This window comes from Aspergillus steynii (assembly GCF_002849105.1).
Source record: "Aspergillus steynii IBT 23096 chromosome Unknown P170scaffold_1, whole genome shotgun sequence".
Classification (NCBI taxonomy): domain Eukaryota; kingdom Fungi; phylum Ascomycota; class Eurotiomycetes; order Eurotiales; family Aspergillaceae; genus Aspergillus; species Aspergillus steynii.
The window spans coordinates 147,516-170,388 of record NW_020194398.1 but is presented as its reverse complement, the minus strand read 5'-3'; the positions used below and the strand labels follow the sequence as shown (position 1 = coordinate 170,388).

The 22,873-nt window shown below is 53.4% G+C and overlaps 6 protein-coding genes across 6 annotated transcripts; 3 read left to right on the top strand and 3 right to left on the bottom strand.

The window, feature by feature from the left end:
• Positions 1-273: 273 nt before the first annotated feature.
• On the bottom strand, positions 274-3,817 carry P170DRAFT_1380 (SMEK family protein). The gene is made up of 9 exons (XM_024842448.1): positions 3,552-3,817; positions 3,354-3,450; positions 3,186-3,267; positions 3,025-3,074; positions 2,625-2,951; positions 1,770-2,570; positions 1,543-1,710; positions 1,042-1,478; positions 274-984 (listed from the first exon to the last, which is right to left on the bottom strand). The coding sequence occupies exons 1-9, from the start codon at positions 3,663-3,665 to the stop codon at positions 382-384; spliced, it is 2,679 nt and encodes an 892-aa protein (XP_024708950.1). The 5' UTR covers positions 3,666-3,817; the 3' UTR covers positions 274-381.
• Positions 3,818-5,241: 1,424 nt separating this feature from the next.
• On the top strand, positions 5,242-7,143 carry P170DRAFT_451694 (DUF914 domain membrane protein). Its single transcript, XM_024851209.1, has 3 exons — positions 5,242-5,729; positions 5,804-5,994; positions 6,073-7,143. The coding sequence occupies exons 1-3, from the start codon at positions 5,506-5,508 to the stop codon at positions 6,906-6,908; spliced, it is 1,251 nt and encodes a 416-aa protein (XP_024708949.1). The 5' UTR covers positions 5,242-5,505; the 3' UTR covers positions 6,909-7,143.
• A 906-nt stretch (positions 7,144-8,049) lies between these two features.
• On the bottom strand, positions 8,050-9,889 carry P170DRAFT_441932 (uncharacterized protein; the record flags this gene model as incomplete). The annotated part of the gene is made up of 5 exons (XM_024850427.1): positions 8,050-8,837; positions 9,084-9,308; positions 9,368-9,472; positions 9,675-9,731; positions 9,805-9,889. The coding sequence occupies 5 exons, from the start codon at positions 9,887-9,889 to the stop codon at positions 8,050-8,052; spliced, it is 1,260 nt and encodes a 419-aa protein (XP_024708948.1).
• Positions 9,890-12,477: 2,588 nt separating this feature from the next.
• P170DRAFT_1250 (uncharacterized protein) lies at positions 12,478-13,659 on the top strand. Its single transcript, XM_024842379.1, has one exon. The coding sequence runs from the start codon at positions 12,837-12,839 to the stop codon at positions 13,428-13,430; it is 594 nt and encodes a 197-aa protein (XP_024708947.1). The 5' UTR covers positions 12,478-12,836; the 3' UTR covers positions 13,431-13,659.
• A 2,024-nt stretch (positions 13,660-15,683) lies between these two features.
• Positions 15,684-19,715, top strand: P170DRAFT_431472 (PAP/25A associated domain family). The gene is made up of 4 exons (XM_024848043.1): positions 15,684-16,324; positions 16,377-16,448; positions 16,516-16,734; positions 16,807-19,715. Exons 1-4 carry the CDS (start codon positions 15,715-15,717, stop codon positions 19,260-19,262), a joined length of 3,357 nt encoding a protein of 1,118 aa, XP_024708946.1. The 5' UTR covers positions 15,684-15,714; the 3' UTR covers positions 19,263-19,715.
• Positions 19,716-20,670: 955 nt separating this feature from the next.
• Positions 20,671-22,865, bottom strand: erg1 (squalene monooxygenase erg1). The gene is made up of 2 exons (XM_024845185.1): positions 21,360-22,865; positions 20,671-21,299 (listed from the first exon to the last, which is right to left on the bottom strand). The coding sequence occupies exons 1-2, from the start codon at positions 22,534-22,536 to the stop codon at positions 21,031-21,033; spliced, it is 1,446 nt and encodes a 481-aa protein (XP_024708945.1). The 5' UTR covers positions 22,537-22,865; the 3' UTR covers positions 20,671-21,030.
• Between the last annotated feature and the right edge of the window lie 8 nt (positions 22,866-22,873).

Sequence of the window (22,873 nt, the reverse complement as noted above, 5' to 3'; positions counted from 1 at the left end):
ACATAATAGATATACACCAAGTCCCGCGATTCAAGGACTCGTCGGGGAGACAAGGGACAGGAAGTCGAGGTCTCGAGAGAGACCGAGCCCCAGATACATGATTTCTAGAAGGAAAGAAAAAAGAAGCCAGAAAGAGGCGACAAGACGGGTCAATGTATAAAGACATGGAGGGAATCGTACAGGGAAATACTGTAAATTCAAACAACAAAGATAGAAAAAGAAAATCACTTCATCTGGTATCTAGGAAGCTGTCATGGAAAAAACAACAGAAGCGCTCCTGGTACTCTGACAAGAGATCGATGCACGCAGAAAGAAAGAAAATAAAGAAAATGCGACCAGTACCATCAATGCATAAAGGGAAAGGTATAAGGAGTGTAATCATCAACCATTGTTACCATGGTCGTTGCTGCGATTCTCCTTTTCGCTGCTCTCGTGTGTCGTCGAATCCGCACGATCGTTGGCCGGTTGCGACGACTTGGCCGGAGCGGAGCCAAGGTTGATGGCGATCTTTTTAGGCGCCGCGCCGGTGGTAAGACTTCCCAAGGCACCTTGAGCATTTCCTTTGTCGCCGGGTGACATTGATCCGATGGATGTGCTCCTCTTCTTTCGCAAGAGTCCCGCGCTCCCAGGCCCGCTGCTGGTAGAACTTCTCCGTTTGGGGCCGGAAGTGAGTTTGATCAGCTCGTCGTCATCCTCTTCCTCGCGTCGGCGCTTTTCCGATAGTCGCTCCGGAGGTGTTTGTATCGTCAGGGACACTGGAGTCGAGGGAGACTCCTCGTGAGAGTTCGTATCAGATCCCTGCGAGTGGGAATCTTCAGGCTGCAATTGCTGCTGTTCAGGGCCCGGTTCCGCCTTGGTATCCATGGCATCGTCATCCTCATCATCGTCCGGGTAGTCAACCAATGGCTTGACGACCGGGGAGGCGCCACCGGTTTGTGCCTGAGAAGCCATCGCTTGAACCGCCGGGGTGTCTTGCTGTTGCCACTGAAGACCCAGATTAGTATACGAGGCGGAGTCACTAGGAATGGCGGGGTAACATACCTCCTCCTCATCATCTGATGTGTTGAAGTATTCCTCTTCCGCTGCATCCATCTCCTTAACACCCTGCCAGCGCTGGCCGTTGGCTTGCATTCTCGCAGCCGAGGTTCCATCGTCCTGAGCAAAGAGAGTCGAGTCCACCTCGGCTCCGTAGCCCTGCATCTGCTCGTAGCGAATTACCAGGTCGCGGAACGTATCGACATACGTAATGTTCTTGAGCTTCTCGCCGTACTTCTCCACGATATGCAGGACAATCGATTTGATGTTTTCCCGCTTGATGAACTCGAAAAGTTCAAGGCAAGCGGAGTTGAGGAGGTTGTCGCGTGGCATCGTCTCATAGACAATATCAAGGATCAACCCAAAGGTATTATTATGCGTCATTAGAGCTTGGTAGAAGGTGTCTTGGAGGCTGATGAGGGTGCGGAAGAATTTCAAGGCAGCTGGAGCCCGAGTTAGTCACTGGAAGCGAGCAGGTGGACAAAAGCACACTGCAAGGGTACTCACTGAGTTTGAGATGTTTCTGAGGCACTTTGAGGAGCTGGGCGATGCGAGGGGCAAGAGCCTCGTTGTGGATGACATTCCGGGTCCGGTATAGATGCTGTCGAACGAAAAAGGTGAGGATATCAACGAGATGCGAATGAAGGGCTACTTCTTGGAACGTGAGGTCATGCACTGCGGAAGCAGGAAGCGGTTAGTTGGAGATCATGGCATGCGCAGCAGGAGGAACTCACGGCTGGCCCGGTTTTCCAGCCGTTTGAGAGGCTGGAATAGCCTTCGGGCAGATTCGTCGAAATGATTCTGGACGAAGGCATCGGAGAGAATGTTCGGACGCAATTTTGTATAGTGTTCGGGACCAGCCCGACCCATCGCGTCCGGCAGCGGGATTTGTGGATCCAGCAAGACCTTCACCGCATCTGCTAGTTGGTTCTTAACACCCAGATCGGACTCGGTGTGGAGCAAATCAATGAGCGTGTCGGTCAACGGGGTCTTCTTTTCGTTCACAGCCTTGAGCATATAGCTACGCATCATGATCGGATCGTGGTCCAGTAGGGCGACCAGGATATCGATACCGGTCGTGCGCAGAGCGGGATTCGGATGTTTGATGGCGAAGGCGATCACGGCGAACAGTCCATGGCTGATAAAGTTGGCAAACAGATTGGCGCGCGCCGGGGCCTGCAGATTCTTCGCAATCGCAGCACATTGGTGGAGGAACTGCACTGCATCCTCCTTGCGTTTCGCATCCGCGTTTCTCGGGTCGAAGACCAAGAAAAGGTCCTTGAGGAAGGCGGCATTCGACTGGATGTGGTTTACGATCTCCACCTGGTTGTAGAAGATCAACGAATTCAGCACCGAGAACGTGGGATCATCCAAGATCCGAGCCAGCACAACATCCTTCAAGTATTGCAGGCGCCAGGTGTAGCGGATTTTGCGGCGAATCAGGGCATCCTTGATGGGAACGACTTCTTTATAGCGCGACTGGTCCGCGAGGTATTGTCGATGGTTGGCCTTGTGCGTCGGGAATTCGGGGTCATCTAGAGTCCGTCAGTACTCCCGCGTTGTCGGAGAACATCTACCAAGTCACGCACATTCTAAAGCCCCGACAACCCCGAGAATGATCGGGTCCGTGACGACGGTCTCGATGATGGTGTTGTCGTTGAGCAGGATGAGGGATTTCATAATGTTGCAGAGTCGGTGTAGGTCGACCAGGCTTTCGAGATCCTCTGCCATGGTGACTAGCGGGATAAGTTTCGGTATATACTCGTCTCGAATGACGAATTTCGACAGAGCGTCTCGACCGGCCTGCGTGATGCTCGCGGCTCGCATGACGTGATCAATTTCGGGCAGGTTTCCAAGTTCGGGCGGAGGGAGCATGATGGACTGGAAGCTTTCGAGGTCGTCCGACAAGGCATCATCTGTAAGGCAAAGAGACGAAACCGGCCAGTCAATACCGGACAGGAGAAAGGGGACAAGGAAGAGGAGCCTCACCTGCCGTCGACATATTAAGCAGGTGTTGCTGCACATTACTGACAAAATTCCTTCACACAAAAGCCGTCAGTATGAAAGGGGTGATGCCCGAACAGAGCGAGCGAGCGAGAGAGAAAATCGAAAAATCAAGGCCGAGTGCGATCGCAGAAAGTCGAGCTCACCAGATGACCGCGCATCCCTCCGCTTCCTGAAAGCTCAATGCCATGTCCGTTCCATTGGGCTCAGTCCAGACGATCAAGGTTTCTGGCGAGGTCGCACATGCGTTAGCCAATTCCTGCATCTCCGACGCTCTCCTGACTCTGCGATGCGACCCGGGTGGGCGGCGGCACCTTGTTGTTTCTGGTATCCATCATCCTTGGAGATTTTCGTCTCCAGCAGCACCCGATCGGGCTCATCTTCAGATTCGACAAAAATTCGCGGCTCGTCCTGGCAGGAGGGAATTGGGGCGTTAGCGACACGGACGCGAAGGCGCAGGTTTGCGCCCGAGCAGAGGCGCGCGGATGACAGCTTGCGCGGCGAGAACTTACGTCGAGGATCTGACCCGTACAGAAACCCGTGCCGCGATCGTACCAGTCGTTATCCTTCAGCTCGTAGACTTTCACCCGCTTGCGGTCGCTAGGCGGTTGCACCTCCAACGCCATGATCCGGCAGTCAGGCGAGGTGGCGTCTCGTCACTCCGGGACAACTCAGGCACGAGTGCACCGGCGCGCGGAGAGCCCCAGGATGTCGGGAAAGATCAAGGGTGGCCAGGGCCGAGTGTCCGGAACGAACGGGGGGGAGGGTAGAGGAGGAAGGAAGAAAATTCGGTAGGACGGGGGGCGGGAGGGGGGAAAAGAAGATGATGAAGCGAGGATGTCGGGCGACAAGAAGAAGGCGATGGGGAGGGGGGAAGGAGGAAGAGCAGACGAGATGGCGATGGATAACGAATAATGAAACGGAATAACGATGGATGATCCTGACTTGGGGGGGTCGGGCCACCTGACGGCCTCGGCAGCGGTCGGCGCTAAAGGGTTTTTTCTTCTTCCCTTGGGATTTGGCGCGACTTCAGTCTTCAGAAGAAAAAAAAACCCACGCGACCGGCAGAAAACAGAAGATGGAATGATGAGGGAATGACGCGCCGGCAAGTCGGGGGCCGTGGATTCTTCGAACACCTTCCGAAGCGTCCCTGGCGCCTGCAAGCTTCCTTTGCGAGCAAGGGAGAGAAGGCGGCCTAAGAATAGGCTGCGCTTAACTTCGTCCATCTAATCTTCTCCTCCCCGCGAACCCGTGGAACGCCGGATGGGACCCGGTGAAGCTTGGTCCCTTGTTCGCTATTGTTCCAGACGTTGGGCATCCATTCGTCCTGGATTGTCTTCCGTGCCTACCGAGTTCTACCGATGGCGTATATACGGCGCAGTACTCCTATATAGTACGGCGTAGACGTGGCTGCCACCAACACTTGCCATGCGCAATCCCGGCAGATCAAAACCAAAACACCTTCTGCCATCAAACCCTGGTCTCTCTCTTTCTCTCTCTCTCTCTATGGGTGTTTATGTGAAATGCAGTCAGGAAGATCCAATCCGATCGCCGACGATGAGATCATCGGCATGGCGAGGGCCTAGGGCAGCAATGCCGGTCATGTGACGCTCCCGTCGGTCTGGCAGATGAAGTAGTTAGTAGCAGGAGTAGAGGGGAGAGTAGAAGTGAAGTATGAATAGGAGTAGCCACTTCATTGTAGTTTATCAATTTACAGTATGGAGTATAGTTATTGTGTCTATATATATATATCGCGGACTGAGTTGGTGTTAGTGTCAAGTAAATAAATATACTATGGACCACTCTTCTGTACTGCCAGGGATCCTGCGTCGACCTCCGCGATAAGCTCAGCGTGTGTCGCGCCGACCCATGGAACAATCAACAAGTAACAATCAACAAATCATAGGTAAATAAGACCTACAATCAGCCGTTATCGAGTCCAGATGAAAGAAAGTAATTCTCGATGGATCCTAGGGTCCGAGCGCCCGGAATGTCACGCCCCTCACGCCGTCGCTGATTGGCTGGAGGCAGCTCTGGCGGGCGCTTCCGATCCTGACGCGCTTATGTCAGCAGCACCGGTCTCTCTGATTGGCGGGACTCCCACGAGGTGAAAAGTGCTCGAACAGGAAAGGTCGAAGTCTCGCCCGCCTCGACCTTTTTTTTTTTTTTCTTTCTTGCTTTAAAGATCTCGTTTCGACGTTCTGGTCGCATCGCCGCTTTCTTCTCTCCTCCGAGTCGATTCATCCTCTGACCTCAGGCGAGCGACTTCAGGGAGTTTTGCGCTCGTTTCGGTCATAAAACTCCCGTTTGCCATCTCCCTCGATATCTAAATCTACCGCAGATCGCACCCCCCCCGCTTCCAGGCCTTCACCGCGCTCGATTCGTTGGCGCTGTCGAGAGTCGTCCAACCCGTCCAATATCTCCGGTCTACACCCCTCCAATCGCTCCGTCAAGTCTACTGCCATTATGTCAGATACCAAGGACCAGGTTGCGGTGCAAACGTCCGCCAGCCCCAACGACCATGGCCCATCTTCCGAATCGGCCAAGCAACATACCTCGGTGACGGTCGATGCCAACACCCCTGATGCGGACTCCGGATCCGAGGTGCCTGCGGATCAACTCGATCAGAAGAAAAAGGGTCGCTTTGCGTATTTCAGGACCAAAGAGTTCTACATCATCCTGGTGCTAGGGTAAGTCGTCTCGTCCGATGCGGTGATCGATGGCAACCCCGCAGGCAAGTCGCTAACTCGAATCTTGTCGCCAGTCAGGTGCTCGCGATCACGAATACAGCCACCAGTACTTTCAGTACCCTCCTATCGGACGAGGGAACCTCAATCCCGGCTTTCCAGACCTTCTTCAACTATGTGCTGCTGAACCTCATTTTCACGCCTTATACCATGTACCGTTACGGCATCAAGGGCTGGTTCCAAATGGTGCTGCGCAACGGCTGGAAGTGTAAGTACACCCGGACAGCTTCGTGGCAATGGTGTCCGCTTTTATGCGCCACCCGCTGACCGTATTGCGCGCGAGCAGACATTATCTTGGCTTTTTGTGACGTGGAGGGCAACTACTTCATCGTGCTGGCATACCGCTACACTACCATGCTGAGCGCCCAGCTGATCAATTTCTGGGCCATCGCCGTGGTGGTTGTGATTTCCTTCCTCTTCCTGCGTGTCCGGTATCACATTACGCAGGTCCTCGGCATTCTGATTTGTATTGGTGGCATGGGTGTTCTGATCGGGTCCGATCACCTCACCGGCACCAATGGCGGTGACATCTCGCGCGGCGACCAGATCAAGGGCGATCTCTTTGCCCTCTTGGGCGCCACTTTCTACGGTCTCGCTAACACCGGTGAGGAGTATTTCGTCAGCATGCAGCCGGTGTACGAAGTCCTGGGCCAGATGGCCTTCTTCGGCATGATCATCAACGGGGTCCAGGCCGGTATCTTCGACCGGCATTCTTTCAAAATCGCCGTCTGGAACGGCAAGGTCGGCGGCTACCTGACCGGGTACACGCTGTGTCTCACCCTCTTCTACTGCATGGCCCCGCTCCTGTTCCGTCTGTCGTCGGCCGCCTTCTTCAACATCTCCATGTTGACCATGAACTTCTGGGGTGTCATCATCGGCGTCAAGGTCTTCCACTACGACATCCACTACCTGTATCCCATCGCTTTCGTGCTCATCATCATCGGCCAGCTCATCTACTTCCTGGGCCGCCGGGTGCTGGGCGAGGCGCGGAAGCCCTGGCTCGGTCGGAACCAGGAGCGCGGCGTCTCCGGGTTCTTCACCGCGAAGAAAAAGATCGACACCACCGTCGGCTCCTCCCATAATCCTAATTCCGCCGCCCCCGGCAATACCAGTGTCGTTTAGCGTTGTGGCGTTGGGGAACTCTGCAGCTCGCTTTTTTTCATTTTTTGTTGTTTCTGCACCTGCTAATGATTGCCTGCATTGACGTTGATCTATACATACTTATACACTTATACGCATGAGGGATGGAAAGATGATGCTTGTTGACGTGCATAATTTTTGAAAAGTTCTTGATGTTTTGATGTTGACGATTTACAATATCTATATACCGAGTTGGTTTTAATAATAGTACCTTGAGATTTACCCGGGAACCAATTTAAGACGCCCGTAGTAAGACAACCATAATCACAGGATACATTATGCACAAGTAGTATGTGACAAGGTGAAGTGAATTGAGAAAAAGAAAAAAGAAAAAATAGAAAGCATATATGAATAACAGAAGCGAAGAAAGAATCATAGACGAGAAGATTCAAGACCAATCCAAATCCAAATCCAAACCTGACGTGCCGGAAATTCAGTACAGATCAGACTCCAAGAACTCTTTTATGTTTACCTCCTGCTCCGTGTGTTCCTGTGCCAAATGTCCCCAGATGAAAACAAACCAAAGCAGAGACCACAAACGTCAACCTTCTGGCTCCCCAAACCGTAGCCGAACCAGAACCCGCATACCTCAACCAAAATCACAACCGGACCCGAACGAACACAGAAATAAAAACACCTGAAACTCTCCCTGGGTGAGGCGAAAACAAGAGCCCGAGACGTACACCACGCAAGCATGTAAATAAACTCCCCATCAACAATGACAGGCGGCAGAAAGCCCAAAAAGACAAGGTTTTCAGACATAAGCGCAAAGCGTCCAAAATCAAAAAACACCAAGGGGCACAAAATGCAAACGCACATGAACCAAAGACCAAAACCAAATGAAAGAGGGGAATACCGACTCCAGAAACCAACAGGCCGACCAAGTTCCCAGTCAGTAAACCAACCATGTACCAATTAACTGTCCACATATGACGGAGCGCTAAACAGAACATATTCTTGCACCACTTTTCCCATATATGTACCATGCTCTTTCCCAATATTTGAAAGAAAAAGAAAAAGAAATAGAGAACCCTCTCTCTGAAACGCCACAGTGTAGAAGCGAACGCGTGTTGAATGTACCAAGCGTGAATCGAAGTAATCAAAGGTTGTATGTTTTGGTCAATTAACCCCAGACGGAGGCCTGCACACCCAATCCATTCTTGGAGCCCCAGACACCACTGCTGTTGCCCCAGCCAAGTCCAACTCCACCAGTGGAGTCCTTGACGCTGGGGTTCAGCGAGGAAGCAGAGCTGGGCGGGTTGGAAGCCGTCGAAGCCGAGCGCTCGTTGCTGGCACCCGGAGCCACTCCCTCACCGGTGGTGAAACCGAATCCCAATGGGGATGGCAAAGGGGTAGTAGAGCGCTTGTTCAGAGCCGGATTGGGCATCTGCACGGGCCCGGCTTGCTGGAGGGGACGAGAGCCAATAGGGCCCACGGAGCCAATAAACCCGGCAGCGGACTTGGAGGGGGTCGGCCTCGAAGACGGGGAGTCGGCTCCGCCGGGGGAAGAGGTGGAGGTCACCGGCTGGTCGGCGCCGAATACGGGGTTGATGCCGGAGCCGGGGGAGGAGGTGCTGTTGGCTCGGGACGGGGACTGGAGAGTCGACGCGTTGGCAGCAGCCTGAACAGCCCCGTCGGCGCTACCTTGGACCGGGGTTTGGACGAGACCGAAAGGATCAGCGCTGCGGGGAGATGGGCCACGAACGCCAGTCGCAGAGGAAGGGGTGCCTCCAGCCTGGCTCTCTGGTCGCGAGTGATCATCCAAGGTGCCTGGAGGGAAAAAGGCCGGGCTCTCGTTGCCGTAAAGAGCCCTGTGCTGACGGGCCAGGAGATCTCGACGGCTTTCCTCACTCATGGCGGCAGGGCTGAGCGAACGGTCGGATTTGTTTCCAGACATCTCGGCAAGGAGGCCTTTGAGAAATGAAGAATATTAAAACCCATGTTCAAAGAAAGAACAGACAACAAAAAGGAACAAAAAAAAAAGGGAGAGGATGAAAAAAAAGGAAGAAAAAAAAAACTGGAACGTTGTCCCAATGTATTATACAATGCAACAGATACATGTGGGCAAAAAAAAGATCACGGGGAATCTTGGCAAAAGAAATTGCAGAAAAACAGAAAGAAAAAAAAAAATATCCGGAGACAAATGCTACCACGTACTTCGGTTGTACTGTTGCTCCTGGTGATAGTTGCGGAGCTCCCTCTCACGCTGCGCTGCCATCCGACGTTTTGCTTGCATCATCTGCTCTACTTCATTGGGGCGGCCCTGGAAACGCTGGGAGGCATAGAAGCCTTGCACGTTCGGGTTCGGGTGCATACGGGATCCATCGAAGTCGCTAATCGAATGGTGGCGTTGGGCCACACCCCCCATGGCGCGAGGATCGGCTAAAGAAGACAACGTTAGAATCCGGCGCGGTCAACGCACATAGCCCAGGATCTCATACCATAGTCAGGGTACGGGCGACCCATCATCATAGGCATCGAGTCTCTTCGCGGAGTAGTCCACAATTTTCCACTCTTGACAAGATTATCAATGGCGCGATCAACCTCTGTAGCGAAACGTCAGCGAATGCTCAGTACCAACCCATCGACGGCACGGGGCCAAATCAATCATCGAGAACGCAGGCCGCTTCAACTTTCCGCTTGACCGAGGTTGTGACCATAAAATTCCAACGTCTGGCGGATGAGGGAAACGGCAAGATCCATTGACGAATGAAGTACGAGAAATTGGGGCAATCAAAATATCCATACCGTCGAACTGGGAGGAAAAGGCCGGGATCTCGTCGCGTTGAGAGACGGAGCTCGATCCTACACACATCATATCAGCTCGACTGCACCAACAGACCAATACTGTCCTCCAAGAAGCATGTTGTGATCGTACCGGATCGCGACGGGGGAGCAGGCTGTTCCCATGACACCTGGCGCGCAGCAGGGGCTTGCCAGCCCTGGGGTTCGTAATAAGACATTTTCACCGACTGAGAAAAGTGATCGAGGAGCGGACCGATGGAGGCGCCGACGAACTTGGTTCCGATCGCGAGGTATTAGGAGAGACCTGATGGTGTCCAAAAAAATAAAAGCGTAAGTTGCTAATTCCAAGAGAGCAAGAAAAAAAAAAAAATAGGACAAAGATAATAACAAATAACACCGCCAAAAGTCAATGCCAAATGCAACACAAGCGCAGGATCCCAATGGGTTAGGTGTCCAAGTGAGCAAAAAACCCGACGTCGACTAGCGACATGGATCGGTGAATCGCAGATTGTCCGAATTGACACTTCCAAAGGTAGGCAACCTCTCGCTCGAAGATTGCGGGCACGGCGGGTTTGGTTCGGCAGAAGTTCGAATTGGAATCACAAATCTCGAAGAGGAAAAGAAAACCAGACCAAGAGTAGGTGGAACGAGACGAGTTGAGCACCGTCTTTTTTTTTTTTTTTTTCTCGTTTCCCCTTCGGGAGTGGGTCGAGGGCGCAGAAGAAAGCAATGCGTTGTTCGGTACTGGAGGTAACTTACAAGAAAAGGAGTGATTGCCTTCCCAACAAAAAAATCCTCTACCACGAGCGAACGAGGCAGAACCGGGAGGATAATAGCAGCTTCTCACCCTCGAGGCACGACAGACGAGGTCTGACGTGTGGAAATTAAATGGGGACGGAGAAGGCGGGAGGGAGGGAACAGAAGGAAAGGGAAAAGGAAAAAACAGGGGAGCGCAGAGGAGGGGTGGGAGTGGGAGAGGGAAGAGGGAAGAGGGCGAGAGGAGGGTAGAAGGATCGGGTAGCAGAGGTGCAACCGTCGACTGGACTGGACGGACCGGGGGGTGTGAGGGGAGAGAGAGCGAAGAGGGGGGCGAGAGAGAAGCGAGAAGAATCGTGGATTATTATTTTTCTGACCGGGGATAAGAAAGCAGATGTCTACAGGACTGGACCGGGTCCCGTTCAGGTAAGAAATGGAGTACTCCTCGGCCGGTCAGAAAAAAGTCTTGGGGCTACGGACGCTGCGACGAGCTGCTCCAAAACACCAGGCGTCGAGATGCGACGATGCTCCGGCCAGGGATCTGGAGATGTTCGTCGAGCGAGACAATGATCTTGAGCAATACCTTCTAATAATAATCATTCCAATATAAATCAGAATCCGAATCCCGCACACAATAATAATAACAATAATAATAGGTAATGTCTAGCCGGTACTCCGTACAAGTGACGGCAAAATTAAAAAAAATAAAAGGACCTCCAATTCATAAAAAAAAAAAAAAAAAAAGAGAGAAGGTGGGGAATGGAGGGATTCCGTCTCTTCTGGTTGGTCGTCACCTCTCGCTATCCGGCCCGTTTTTTTTTTTTTTTTTTTTTTTTCATTTCCCTCTTTTCTCTTTTCTTACTGCGTATACCTCCGCGTGAATAATAATAATAATTAATCTCAATCTCCTTTTGAAAGTTTTATCTCAGTTGGTCTCCCACCCCATCCTCTCCTACTTGCACTGTTGAATAATTAATGCCAATTCCATCGACTCAAGCAGCGAAGAACGTCTGATGTCGATGTGCGGAGTATTCAAGTATCTTAATATCCACCTTGACGGGGAATTGGATTTGCCTCTTAACTTCTTAAGTAGCATACGGAGAAGTCGATTCCAAGGACCTCATGAGACTATCCAGAATCCTTGTACTCCGTAATGTCAGGGGGTCCCACTCTCCCACTCCGGGTTTGGCCTTGGCTCCGTTCAGGGATTTCTCCCGGCGTAGGAGTACCTCCAGAGTACTACGCCGTTCGGTCCTGCGCAGAGCACAACGAAGGCAGGAATCGCGGGGAACGAAAAGGGGGAAATCAACCCATCAACCCATCTGGGTGAGCAGTGGTAACTATTATTATTGTTTATTGTTTATGAACACCCTCGGTCTGATCCCAGCGCACCGTGGCGTACTTACTCCGACCGAGTATTCGTAGTTTATTTCTTGTCCAGCCGGTACCCGGAGATTTGAAGAGCACTGGGCAGAGTGGGCATGGGCCTGATCGAATCATTTTCATCCGAGCAGTCCAATTGTACTAATAAATGCCTCTTAGCGCGGCCCGTCCACCTTTTGACTTTTCTATTTATTATTATTTGGCATTTTCTATTTCGACTGCCCGGCATCGGTCCGTGTTTCCCTGTCTGCCGGGGGTAACGGGGCATACTAAAATTACAGCCCGCACCATGCGGAAAAGCGGGTAATCTACGAGAGATTTCCACCGCGAAACGATACGCGCCAGAGGAGGGCCTCGTGGGGACTCCGTCAGCCCTCGCCCGTCTGGGTTTAGCGCCCTGTCGCCGTCGGAAGACCAAGGAAAAGGAGTCGACCAAGTTTCACGGAGGGGACATTTGAATACTAATCACGAGTGATCAGGATGGTATCGCAGGTGCCGCAGTGCCCTCCAAACTGCTCTCGTTCGTCTTGGTCCTCCATGCTGTATTCCAATGCAGGACGGGGTAAGAGAGAGTTGGACATGGACAGGAGGTATGCATGCTTACCGAGAAGATTGTCGTTGCCCTACTCCGGAGTAACCACAAGGTTCTTCCTTGACTCTTCACCTACCTACCCCGGCGTACTGTGCACGGAGACGTTTTCTCCCTGTCTACTACCTCTCGATTTCCTGATGCACGATGACTTTCGGATTGGAAATTGCTCCACGAAACAGGTTTTCCCCCGTCCACCCGGGGGGAACCTCGTATGGAGCAAGACAATGGCGCCTTGGCCGCACACACCACCTCCCAGTCCCGACCGTCTGACGCCCACGAGGACCTGCGGAAGGATGGAGGACGGACGGAGTATAGTCTAGCTGGGAGCTACTTTACGATGGCCACCATCCCCAGAGCTGATTAATCCGGCCTGGCCTGCACCGGTCGTTCACCAAGGAGGTGGGGCATGGCTGTCCAGTGGAGAGGTGACCGGGATGGCACTCGGACCTTCTGCGCCGGGAAAGTCCATTCACATCACAAGGTGCTCTCACCGTCGTCATTGTGCTGCCGCCGGGCTGGCGCCTGCGTCCCTTCGTGGGGGACCTCCGGCAAGTAATCGGGCAGAGAGATGCCCTGGATCTGGTCGCCCAATGTGGGCGTGGACGGGACTGGACTGGACGATGCATGCCGTATGCACATGTACGAGTAGTTACGGCCCAGGTACATCCCTACCTACAGAGTACAGACAGCCATCCAGTCGACACTGGATCGGCATTGGCTCGCTGGAGGAACCCTTCCAGCCCCAGTGCTTGAGACGTGATACAATCGATGCAGCAACATCCATCGCTACCACAAGTATGTATGCACCTGACATGCAAACCGACGGTATACGTCATTTCCTCCGCGACCCATCCATCTCGACAGATGGTGCGCGTGGTCGGTCTACGGACTCGGATGGACCATTGGATCGGCCGCCATCACCGCCACCTCCCATACTTCAGGATAGACTCTGCGCGAAACCCCTTCAACCCTTCAACCCGGCAGGGTGTCCGTCTCGTTTAACTGAGCTTGATTCTGGGTGGAATTAGGGAACTGCGCCGGTGGCTTGGTTCCCCAGACGATTGTTTATTCGGGACCACTTCTGCAACCGTGTCGATGCTCCCGGATTGGGCTAGAGCCTCCACGATGCCATGGTTCGACGAGGAGCGACAGGTCCGGGGAGATCCAACGAGCATGCCTTGAAGGGGATTTGGATCAAAGAGCAACGTGTCTCGAGTTGGCGGGGGTGTAGACTCGGACGATTCATCCAGTCGTGCTCTTCTGACAAAGGAGAGTGAGTGTAGAGGGTTTGAAATGGGGGTTTTCTACTCCGGACAGGGGGACGAGGGACGCCGTAGACACTACTCGATATCCAGGCAGAAGACCTACACTCTCCGGATCGGAACAATGATCCGCGTCGAGGATCAACGGAGGGATGACGGACGGTGACTAAGCTCGGCGGCGGGGGGATGCCGCCAGAAGGTGGACGGAAAGCGAAGGGAAGAAGATGGAAGGAGCAGAAGAAGATGGAAGGAGCAACAGAAGAAGCCGCCGAAGAATAAGGTTTGTTTGTTGCGAGGAAGGGAGGAGCGGATCGGCGTCTCACTGGCGGGCGGGCACGTGCCCCCAGTCGGGGCCGGGGCCGAGACTGGCCTGCGACGCCGGAAAACGCGGGGCAGCAGGACAACCTCGAGAATCAGGGCGACGGAGGCACAATGAAAGGAGGGCCTTGGCAGGTTGCATCCGGTCTAGTCGGCGCCAGCACAAAGAACGAGGGCGGAGGGCCAGCGCCAGGGGCGTCTGCTTGTCGTTCCTGCCGCGGGGCCCGTCCAGCACATCCTACTAGTCCTCCGTACGCACGGCGCAGTCCTACGCACTGCGGATGGTTCCCTCCTATCGAGCGCCGATGCCGATCCATTGTGACTATTCCTCAATAGTCAAGGGATTATTGACCCGGGAACTCTATAATTATTCAGTATTCACGGCCACCCGTTCGCCTGCCGGTTCCTGGTTGGAGCGTCATTCGGCCTGCATTGCATTCGGGACGCATCATATGCTTTGTCTCCGATAGGGGACCCGACTACAGGTCATCATTTTCCCCTGAGCGGAACTGGATGAATGGGGTCCATTCCACTGCACCTCCCTCTGTCAGTCCCTACTCCTTAGGTATTAATTTGGCGGGTGTGGGAAAACAAAGAAGGCAAAGACAAGACCAGACCAGACGAGATCAGAATAGAGACTCGTCGCGGCGATTGGCATTCGGAGGAAGGGATCGATAGGAAGGGCGCATGAGTCCGCTTAGTAGACGCCGCAATTGAGGCCGTACGGGGTAGATTAACAGCCTGCGCATCCTTTCATTACTTCAGGTCGGAACCTGGAACACATGGGCGCCAATAATCAAACACCGCCGGGACTCGACTGACCGCCCCCGTGGATGGCCCCCTGGCTCAGGCTGCCACGCCCTCCTCCCCTCCCGTGGTTTTTGCCTTTGCTTTGCTTTGCTTTGCTTTGCTTTGCTTTTCTCCCACTCCAAGCAAGTACCTGGCATCGATCTCTCTCTCTCTCTCTCTCTCTCCCCCCCTCTCGTCCTCGCTCCGTCTCTCTGCTGGCTGGTCCTTTCATGGAGATCTAGGTGGTCCTCCTCCTGCCCTCCTCCTTATCCCATTGTCCGCTTGGCTTGTCCCCGTTGTGTGGTTTGGCCACTGTGCCCTTCCCGGCTCGACTCTATCGCTCTCTCCCCTTAAACCGCTCTATCGGCCTGAACGATCGACAAGTATCCCATTGGCACCCCGACATTCCAGACTCACCACAAACAGTTGGTCTGCTTTTCCTGTTGGCCGGGAATTTTTTCCTTTTTTTTTTGTTTTGATTTTTCTTCTTTTCCTCTTTGATTTTTGAGGACGTCGTCCAACCAAAAGGCCGTTTTTCGTTTTTCTCGAGGTGGAGCGGAGACTCAATTTTGCTGACCCAGCGCCGGCCGGATTCTGCGTTGCGTCCCCTGGTTGCCCCCTCCTCTCGCGGCTTTTCGCCTCTACTATCGCACTCTCGTCCACGCCGCGTAAATCTTGTTGGCAACGTTCTTTTGTGCAGTATACATTGGCTACCAGGATACTGTGTCTTGCACGGTCATTGAACAACTCCGAAAAAAAAAAAAGAAAGTCGAAAAAAAATAATCAGGGCAAAAAAAACGGCAGTCGGGAGAACCGAGTTTCTGGGTGGATTCTGCACACCAGAGCCCTCGTTTATATTATCAAACCGGAACGCCAATTTTTTTTCTCCATCCTAAACCCCGTCGTGGAGGCCAACGTTGGCGAACAACGTTGAATACGCTATATGCTCTCAGAACCCCATGGGAATGCTAAATTGTCCTCCGTTCCAGGTGAAAAGTCACCGATAACGTCGGAAAAGGCCTCGACGATGCCGTGGAACCTATCCACCGATACGTCCTCTGAGGCAACCGCTCGTCCGCCGTTGACGTCGCAACAGTCGAACTCCCTCCCTTCGACGCCGTATCAACATGCGCGAAACCTCTCCTTTCACTCCCGGTCGCCTTCCCCGCCTCACGGAAGCACCTCCCCTCGGTCCACCCACTCGGAGACGACGCACATCCCCCCCTCCCTGCGGAAACCGTTCTCGGGCTGTAAATATGAAACCGCCATGGCCTTTTTCCGACGAAGAATGCCGTACACGCTGGGTGCCGATCTGCTGCCCGAGGAGAAGGAGGGGCTCAAGGAGCGCTTGGACCCGGAAGAGGAGGAGAAGCTGAGTGCGGATATGCTGGAGGTGTACGATCGATTATTGCCGTCAGCGGAGAGCGACGATCGGCGCCGTCAACTCGTTCGCAAGTTGGAGAAACTCTTCAACGATCAGTGGCCGGGGCGCGACATCAAAGTGAATGTTTTTGGCTCGTCGGGGAATAAGCTCTGCTCGAGCGACTCGGATGGTATGTGGTCGTCACATGCGGACAACGGCCAATGGTGCTGATTGCGAGACAGTGGACATCTGTATAACTACAACGTATAAAGAGCTGGAGCACGTCTGCCTGCTGGCGGAGGTACTTGCGCGACGTAAGGGATTCCGATTCTTTTCTACCCCCACCAATCGCTGACATCCAGGGGGTCCCCTCTGTGGCAGATGGCATGGAGCGTGTGGTCTGTGTTTCACATGCCAAGGTTCCCATCGTGAAGATCTGGGATCCCGAGCTGCGCCTGGCGTGTGACATGAACGTGAACAACACCTTGGCCCTGGAAAATACGCGCATGATTCGTACGTATATGGAGATTGACGAGCGCATACGACCATTGGCTATGATCGTAAAGCATTGGACGAAACGAAGGATCCTCAACGATGCCGGTAGGTTTACGCTTCTACGCCTAGGAGGCCGGACTCGCCCTTGCACTCTTGGATGTTGACCGCTGGCAATAGGTCTTGGAGGCACGCTCAGCTCCTACACGTGGATATGCTTGATCATCAATTTCCTCCAAACTCGAGATCCTCCCATCCTCCCTAGTCTCCAAGCTCGGCCTCATGAGAAGAAGATATCGGCGGAAGGGTTCGTCTGTTCGTTCGATGACGACCTCGGTAATCTGGCCGGGTTCGGACGGAAGAACAAACAGTCTCTGGGAGATCTGCTGTTCCAGTTCTTTCGATACTACGGTCACGAGCTCGACTACGAGAAATACGCTATCTCCGTCCGAGAGGCCAAACTGATTTCCAAGGAAGCCAAGGGCTGGCACCTGCTACAGAACAACCGCCTCTGCGTCGAGGAGCCGTTCAACACGTCCAGGAACCTGGGGAACACTGCCGACGATACGTCGTTCCGCGGTGTTCATCTAGAGATTCGTCGCGCGTTCAAGGCCGTGTCGGAAGGTAACCTCGAGCATGCCTGCGAACAGTACGAATATCCCCCCGAGGAAGAGCGTTCATGGGAAAGGCCGCAACCGCAACCGCGACCCATCATCGCGCCTCCACCCTCCTCTCGGGGTGGCCGTGGAGGTGGCCGTGGCGGGCGGCACTCGAATCAGTACAACCGCGGCGGCCATTCTGGTGGCCGACGTTCATCGAATACTCCAAACAAGTCGAATAATTTTCGTCAGCCCAATAACGGCATGAGTGCGTCCGAACTCTCCCTTCAGGCCCAGCAGGCTCAATACCTATTACATGACCACCTCTACCAACAAATCCAGATCCTCCAGGCCCAAGAGCAAGAACTGCGGTTACAACTGCAAAACCAGGCCCTTCTTACTGGAAGGCCTCCCCCCGTGCTGATTCGCCAGCCTTTCATCCAATTCCCGATGCCCCAGCAACAAGAATCTACGGGTGACGACACCTCTCGGACGAGATCTGGAACGGCGAACCAAACAGCCCACAACGCGCCCGTGCGCCAACAGATGTACTACGGTTCCCAGTATCTCCCGGTGGCAGTCACCGGCGTCCCAGGAAGCACTACAAACCCCCCTTCCCCCTCCGCTGCCGCTGCCATGCCGGATCTTCGCCGTAACCCCCGTCGGTCGTCCGTTGCGAATGGATCCCCAGGCGGGTCATTGCGGGCGCACTCGCAGCCGGCACGATCCGTGAATTCGCTCCCAACCTACGCCCCGATCTATTCCATCGCGCAACATATGGAGGGCTCCCAGAATTCGAAGCCGCGTAACGTTCCTGGATCCCCTGACGACACGCAAAGCGAGGAAGACAACCCTTTCATGCCGAGCAGTCTGCCCAATGGATCCCGCGCCGCGTACTTTGATGAGAATCGACCAGCTGAGTACATGGGATACTACCTGGCCACTTCACCGCAATTGCAAGCGTATCATCAGAACTCCATCCTATCCCCCTTGTCGGCACCGGTCGGATTGGCCTTGCAGAACGGTGGTGTCGTGCCGTTCGTCACGAACCCCCAGGAGTACCTGGCGTCCGTGGCCCAGCATGAGGCGGCCGGCCTGTCACCAGAGAATGGCGCGACGCAGAGCTCCCAAGCGGGTTCAACGCAACCGCGTACCACACGGCATGCCGCCTCCGCTGATCGCGGCGGTCCCTTGATTGTAGATGGTTCAGTGCCGCCGACCGAACACCGGGCTTCCCTCGCGGTCGAGGGCTATGATCCTTACGCTACTATGAGCCATTGTACGTCAAATTCCGATGACCACAACACGGACACACCTGCCAGCGTTTCCGATTCATTCTCTCAAGATCTTCAAGACAACAGCTCGGTAGACATCGACCAACCGACGTTCTATAGTAGCCGTGCGGGAATCGACATCCACAAGTCCGGAAACTCAGACGTCTTTGTGAATGGACACGGCGGCAAACAAAGCCTGCTTTCGAGTCGATTGCAGAACCTGCATCTCTCAAACAGCGAGAATGCCTCTGAGCTCCCGCCATCATCAAAGACGGGATCAGAGAAGCCACGGCCCGTCCATTCCCACCACGAACCCTCGGGCAAAGACAACTCGCGACAGAGACATCCTGCTGCAGGAGACAAAGGCACGTCCGGCTCTGGGCCGTCATCTGTGACTGAGTCACATCCTCCTTCGTCGACTGGGAAACGCCGGCCTAACGGCGTCGAAGCCTCTGAAAAATCGAACGGTCACGGCCACGGCCATGGCCACAAACCAAGGCCGAAGGGCCGTCCAGATGCTTCTCACACCTCTGCAGGACCGGGCGACAACAAAGAACGGAATAATCATCACCAGTCACGAAAATCCAACGGCGCAGTTTCGACAGCACAAGACTCTCATGCCACGCATACCGGTAGTGGCTGGCAGACCACCAAGAAGAAAAATCGCAAGAATGCCAAGTCGTCCATGGACCACCATCGACAAGGTGCCCATGCTGGCGCGGAGCCGCTCCCTGCGGACGAGTCCCTGCGAAAGGGCGGGTGATATCCATCGCAATCCAAATCTCGTCTACTTTTGTGTCCCATATTGTTGGTCATTATATTCCATTCCAACGCATCCTGAACGATTGGCGCACGTCGTACCGTATTATATGATGTTCCGGGTTTCCGATATTTCCGCAAACTTATTTCTCTCCATTTTTCCTCCTGGCGCCATTGCTAGGATCCACCAAGCCCCTATGCTGAGGCTTGTATGACATTGTACAGTTTATAAAACACACTTTCGAGATGTTCTTTTTTGTTCCTCTCAGGTTCAAACCAAGTTACTAAACGGCGTTCTGGGTTACTTGGTTTTGTATAAACGAGGCGGCATCCTCTTGAGATTTAAAATGACATGAGTCCAACAAAGGTTTTTCTTATTCTGGTTTCTTTTGCTCGCTTTTGAATGGAAGGTATATGATTTTTTTTTTTCGCTTTTTTTTTTTTTTTTTTTTTTCTTGTTCAACTTTTCAACATCTTTTATCCATGCCCTCGTCGTCTTTTTTCCATGTTCAACATTGGCGTTTACAGGTCCCCAGAATGACGCTTGGCAATCGATGGCCTTGCCAGGTTCAATACTTGTGTGAATGGCATTTGTGTCTCAAATCCTTATATTTTCATCCCTTGATGTGTTGAGGCTTTCGACTTTGCTTTGGTTGCTCCCCTCGTTAATTCAGACTGTTTGCTCACTCCCCTGTGGAAATTGTCGTTATACTCTGTCACTGGTTTGTGTCCGTTTCATCTTGCATACAGGATATGCTTCTCACTCAGCTCGCTTGTTCCATCTCCCGCCCTTCGTTCTACCGACTCACTGACTACGGAGGTTGCGGAAAGGCTTCAACACTCGGTGTTGAAGCCGGGCGAAAGCAGGTCTTCGAGAGAGAAAGAACACTCTTCCAGAGCGGTATACGGACTCCCGAATTGAACCGGAGCATTCTCCTCTTTACCTCCAACACTTTGTTTCTTTGTGCAGGCTATGGATTTCTTTCAACGTTTATATCCCATCGGTATCATCAACATACTCATACTCATCATCATCATCATCATCATCATCATCATCATCATCATCATCATCATCATCATCATCATCATCATCGTCATCATCATTGTCAATATACCATCATAGCAGGGAGCCAGGCGAGTGGGTTCATTGTGCATTGCGTTCTTCCTTTTTTTCCTTTTTCCTTTTTCCTGTTAAATATCATGTCTGTCAATCGGGCCGGAATCGGACCGGGATTGATTGATTCTGCAGATGTAGAATTGGGATTTACATAGGGGCGTGTTCAGAAGAATAAAGATAAATGAAATCAAAATGTTGACTTGAGACCAAGGTTGTCCTCTATGTGCGGTTGATTGTACATGTAGTTGCATGCCTGCCGGTGGACATTATGGATTGATTGTAGGACACTGGATGTATCGTTGCGGAATGAGCAAAGTTTGTCACGTGCTAGGAGCGTTCACTTCTTGCTAAAACAAATCTCTATCATCTATGAAGGGTTCCTCTGCAGGGTATCACGAAGGATAAGAGGGATGTCCGGGAACTGAACTGGTTTAAGACTTGGCTTTTTGAGAACATTTTCTCTTCTAGAAAGCAAACACGTTGAGGTAGTGGAGAATGCAGATGGAGCATAAGAGTGAGGGCAAGGGAAAATAAGATACAAAAAAAAGTATTATGATATGAGAAAATTAAAAAGGAGTAGACGGGGTAGGGGGTGTTCAGAATGAAAAGATAATAAGACATCTCTCCTCCAAAGAGGTCGTAAACAATGGAAGGTTTAACAAAACGCTTCAATCAGCATGTATGGGAATATAACAACACAAGCAGTCCAGAACACCATGACACATTGCCATATCACCATGGGGAGTTTATACAGGGGTGCTTCTTGAATGAGCATCCAGAGCGAAAGAAACGCGACGGTGAAAAAGTGGTTGAAGAGGACGACGGGCTTCTTGATTATTCCACCCAAAAGGCTGACGGGGCCTTCGATCCTTCCGATTTGGAAGTACCGGAAGCAGCCCCGTTGTAGAGCTCGTAGGTGTTCATCTGAGAAAGGCTGTTAGTTATGGGATTCAAGGAAACTGCAGAGAATCGAAAACCACTCACCGTCGGCGGCGAACAGAGAGTAGAGGGCCTGGGCCAGGATATTGATGACCGAAGAACCCTTCTTCCTTTGCCAATGAAAAGACGACAGCTGCCGCAGGACTCGGTCGGTGTCTTCAAAGCTGGGGACCTTCTCGGGACTGAGTAGCTCGCGCAGAACCACCACATCGCTGAACGCGACTGTCATGCCTCCGCCGGTCAACGGATGGCGCATGTTGAGCGCATCTCCTAGTATGACCAACCCCGGGGTCTTGTTCTGCGCAGCTGGCAAGTAGGAATTCGGCATGGACCTCAGTTGGCCCTTTTCCAGGGCGGCAAGGAAAGCGGGTTGGACCGATTCGGGGAGGGACGGGAGGGTGACGCTGCGAAGGTGATTTTTGACACCACCGTTCTTCACCGAGGCAGAGGGGAGGTTCTCCGGGATATCGACAAGAATCCGAGTCTCGTGGGTTCCGATCTGGTAGAGGAGAATTGGCGGCGCGTTGTCACTCAGAAGCACGTGCCCGTAGTGGCGAACAGGCAGTTTGGTATCTATCAGCTCCAGGCCCCAGAACCTGGACCGTACCTTGGGGCTGCGGTCGTGGTACTGTTTCCGAAATTTCGAGGCGTAGCCGTCGGCGACTACCGTGAGGTGACCGAAGTAACAATCCCGGACCTCCTTGGTCATACACTCCACACCTAGAACCTGCTTGGTGTGCGGGTCTGTGACCAGATCCGTTGCCTTGGTCTCCACGATCGTGACATTGGGACACGCCAGAGCAGCCTCCCGCAGCTTCATGATGAAGCGCCCATGGTGGAAGCAACGACCCTCCGGCGCTGGCGCCGACGGCGAGGGTTTGGGATAGGGGATGACCACCGGTTCTCCGAGGTAGGATACATAGTAACCCACCGCCGGAACGGCATCAATGCCCTCCAGGCAGTCCTGAAGACCCAGCTGTTCGAGGGCCTGAACACCTCCCGGTTGTAACAGCTCACCCACGATGCGATCGGGTTCTTTCATGGAAGCCTCCAGCAGAATGACACTCCGTCCTTGTCTTCCTAGTGTGACGGCGAGAGCACATCCCAAAATGCCCGCGCCCACGATCACGACGTCGCCATGGTGGTGCAGCCGTCTGCGCTCTTCGGCCGCAATTGAGGAGGCCGTGGCATGGCCGTTGGGGAGGGCGGTGGCGGTGGCCATTGTGCGGGGAGGAGAGATCAGCAGCAGGAGGAGGATGGTTGAGGGCCACAGAGCATATTCCTCTCCCGGGACGATTGCGGAGGAAGCGGGAAAGGCGAAGGGAAGGAGGCGAGACCGGACGGAGGAGGACGAAGATGGAGCGAGAGGGAAAGCGAGGTCAAAGGAAAAAGGGGGACGCGAGTGACGGAGAAGAAAGAAGAGAAGGAAAGGAAAGGAGCGGGAGCGAAAAAGTTGGCGGAGAGTCAGTGGCGTGACATGTGAAAGCTTTCCGCCTCCGCGCTAAGGCACACCGTACGATCGGTGGACTGATGGACAGATCTCGACGCAGGGGGGCGCC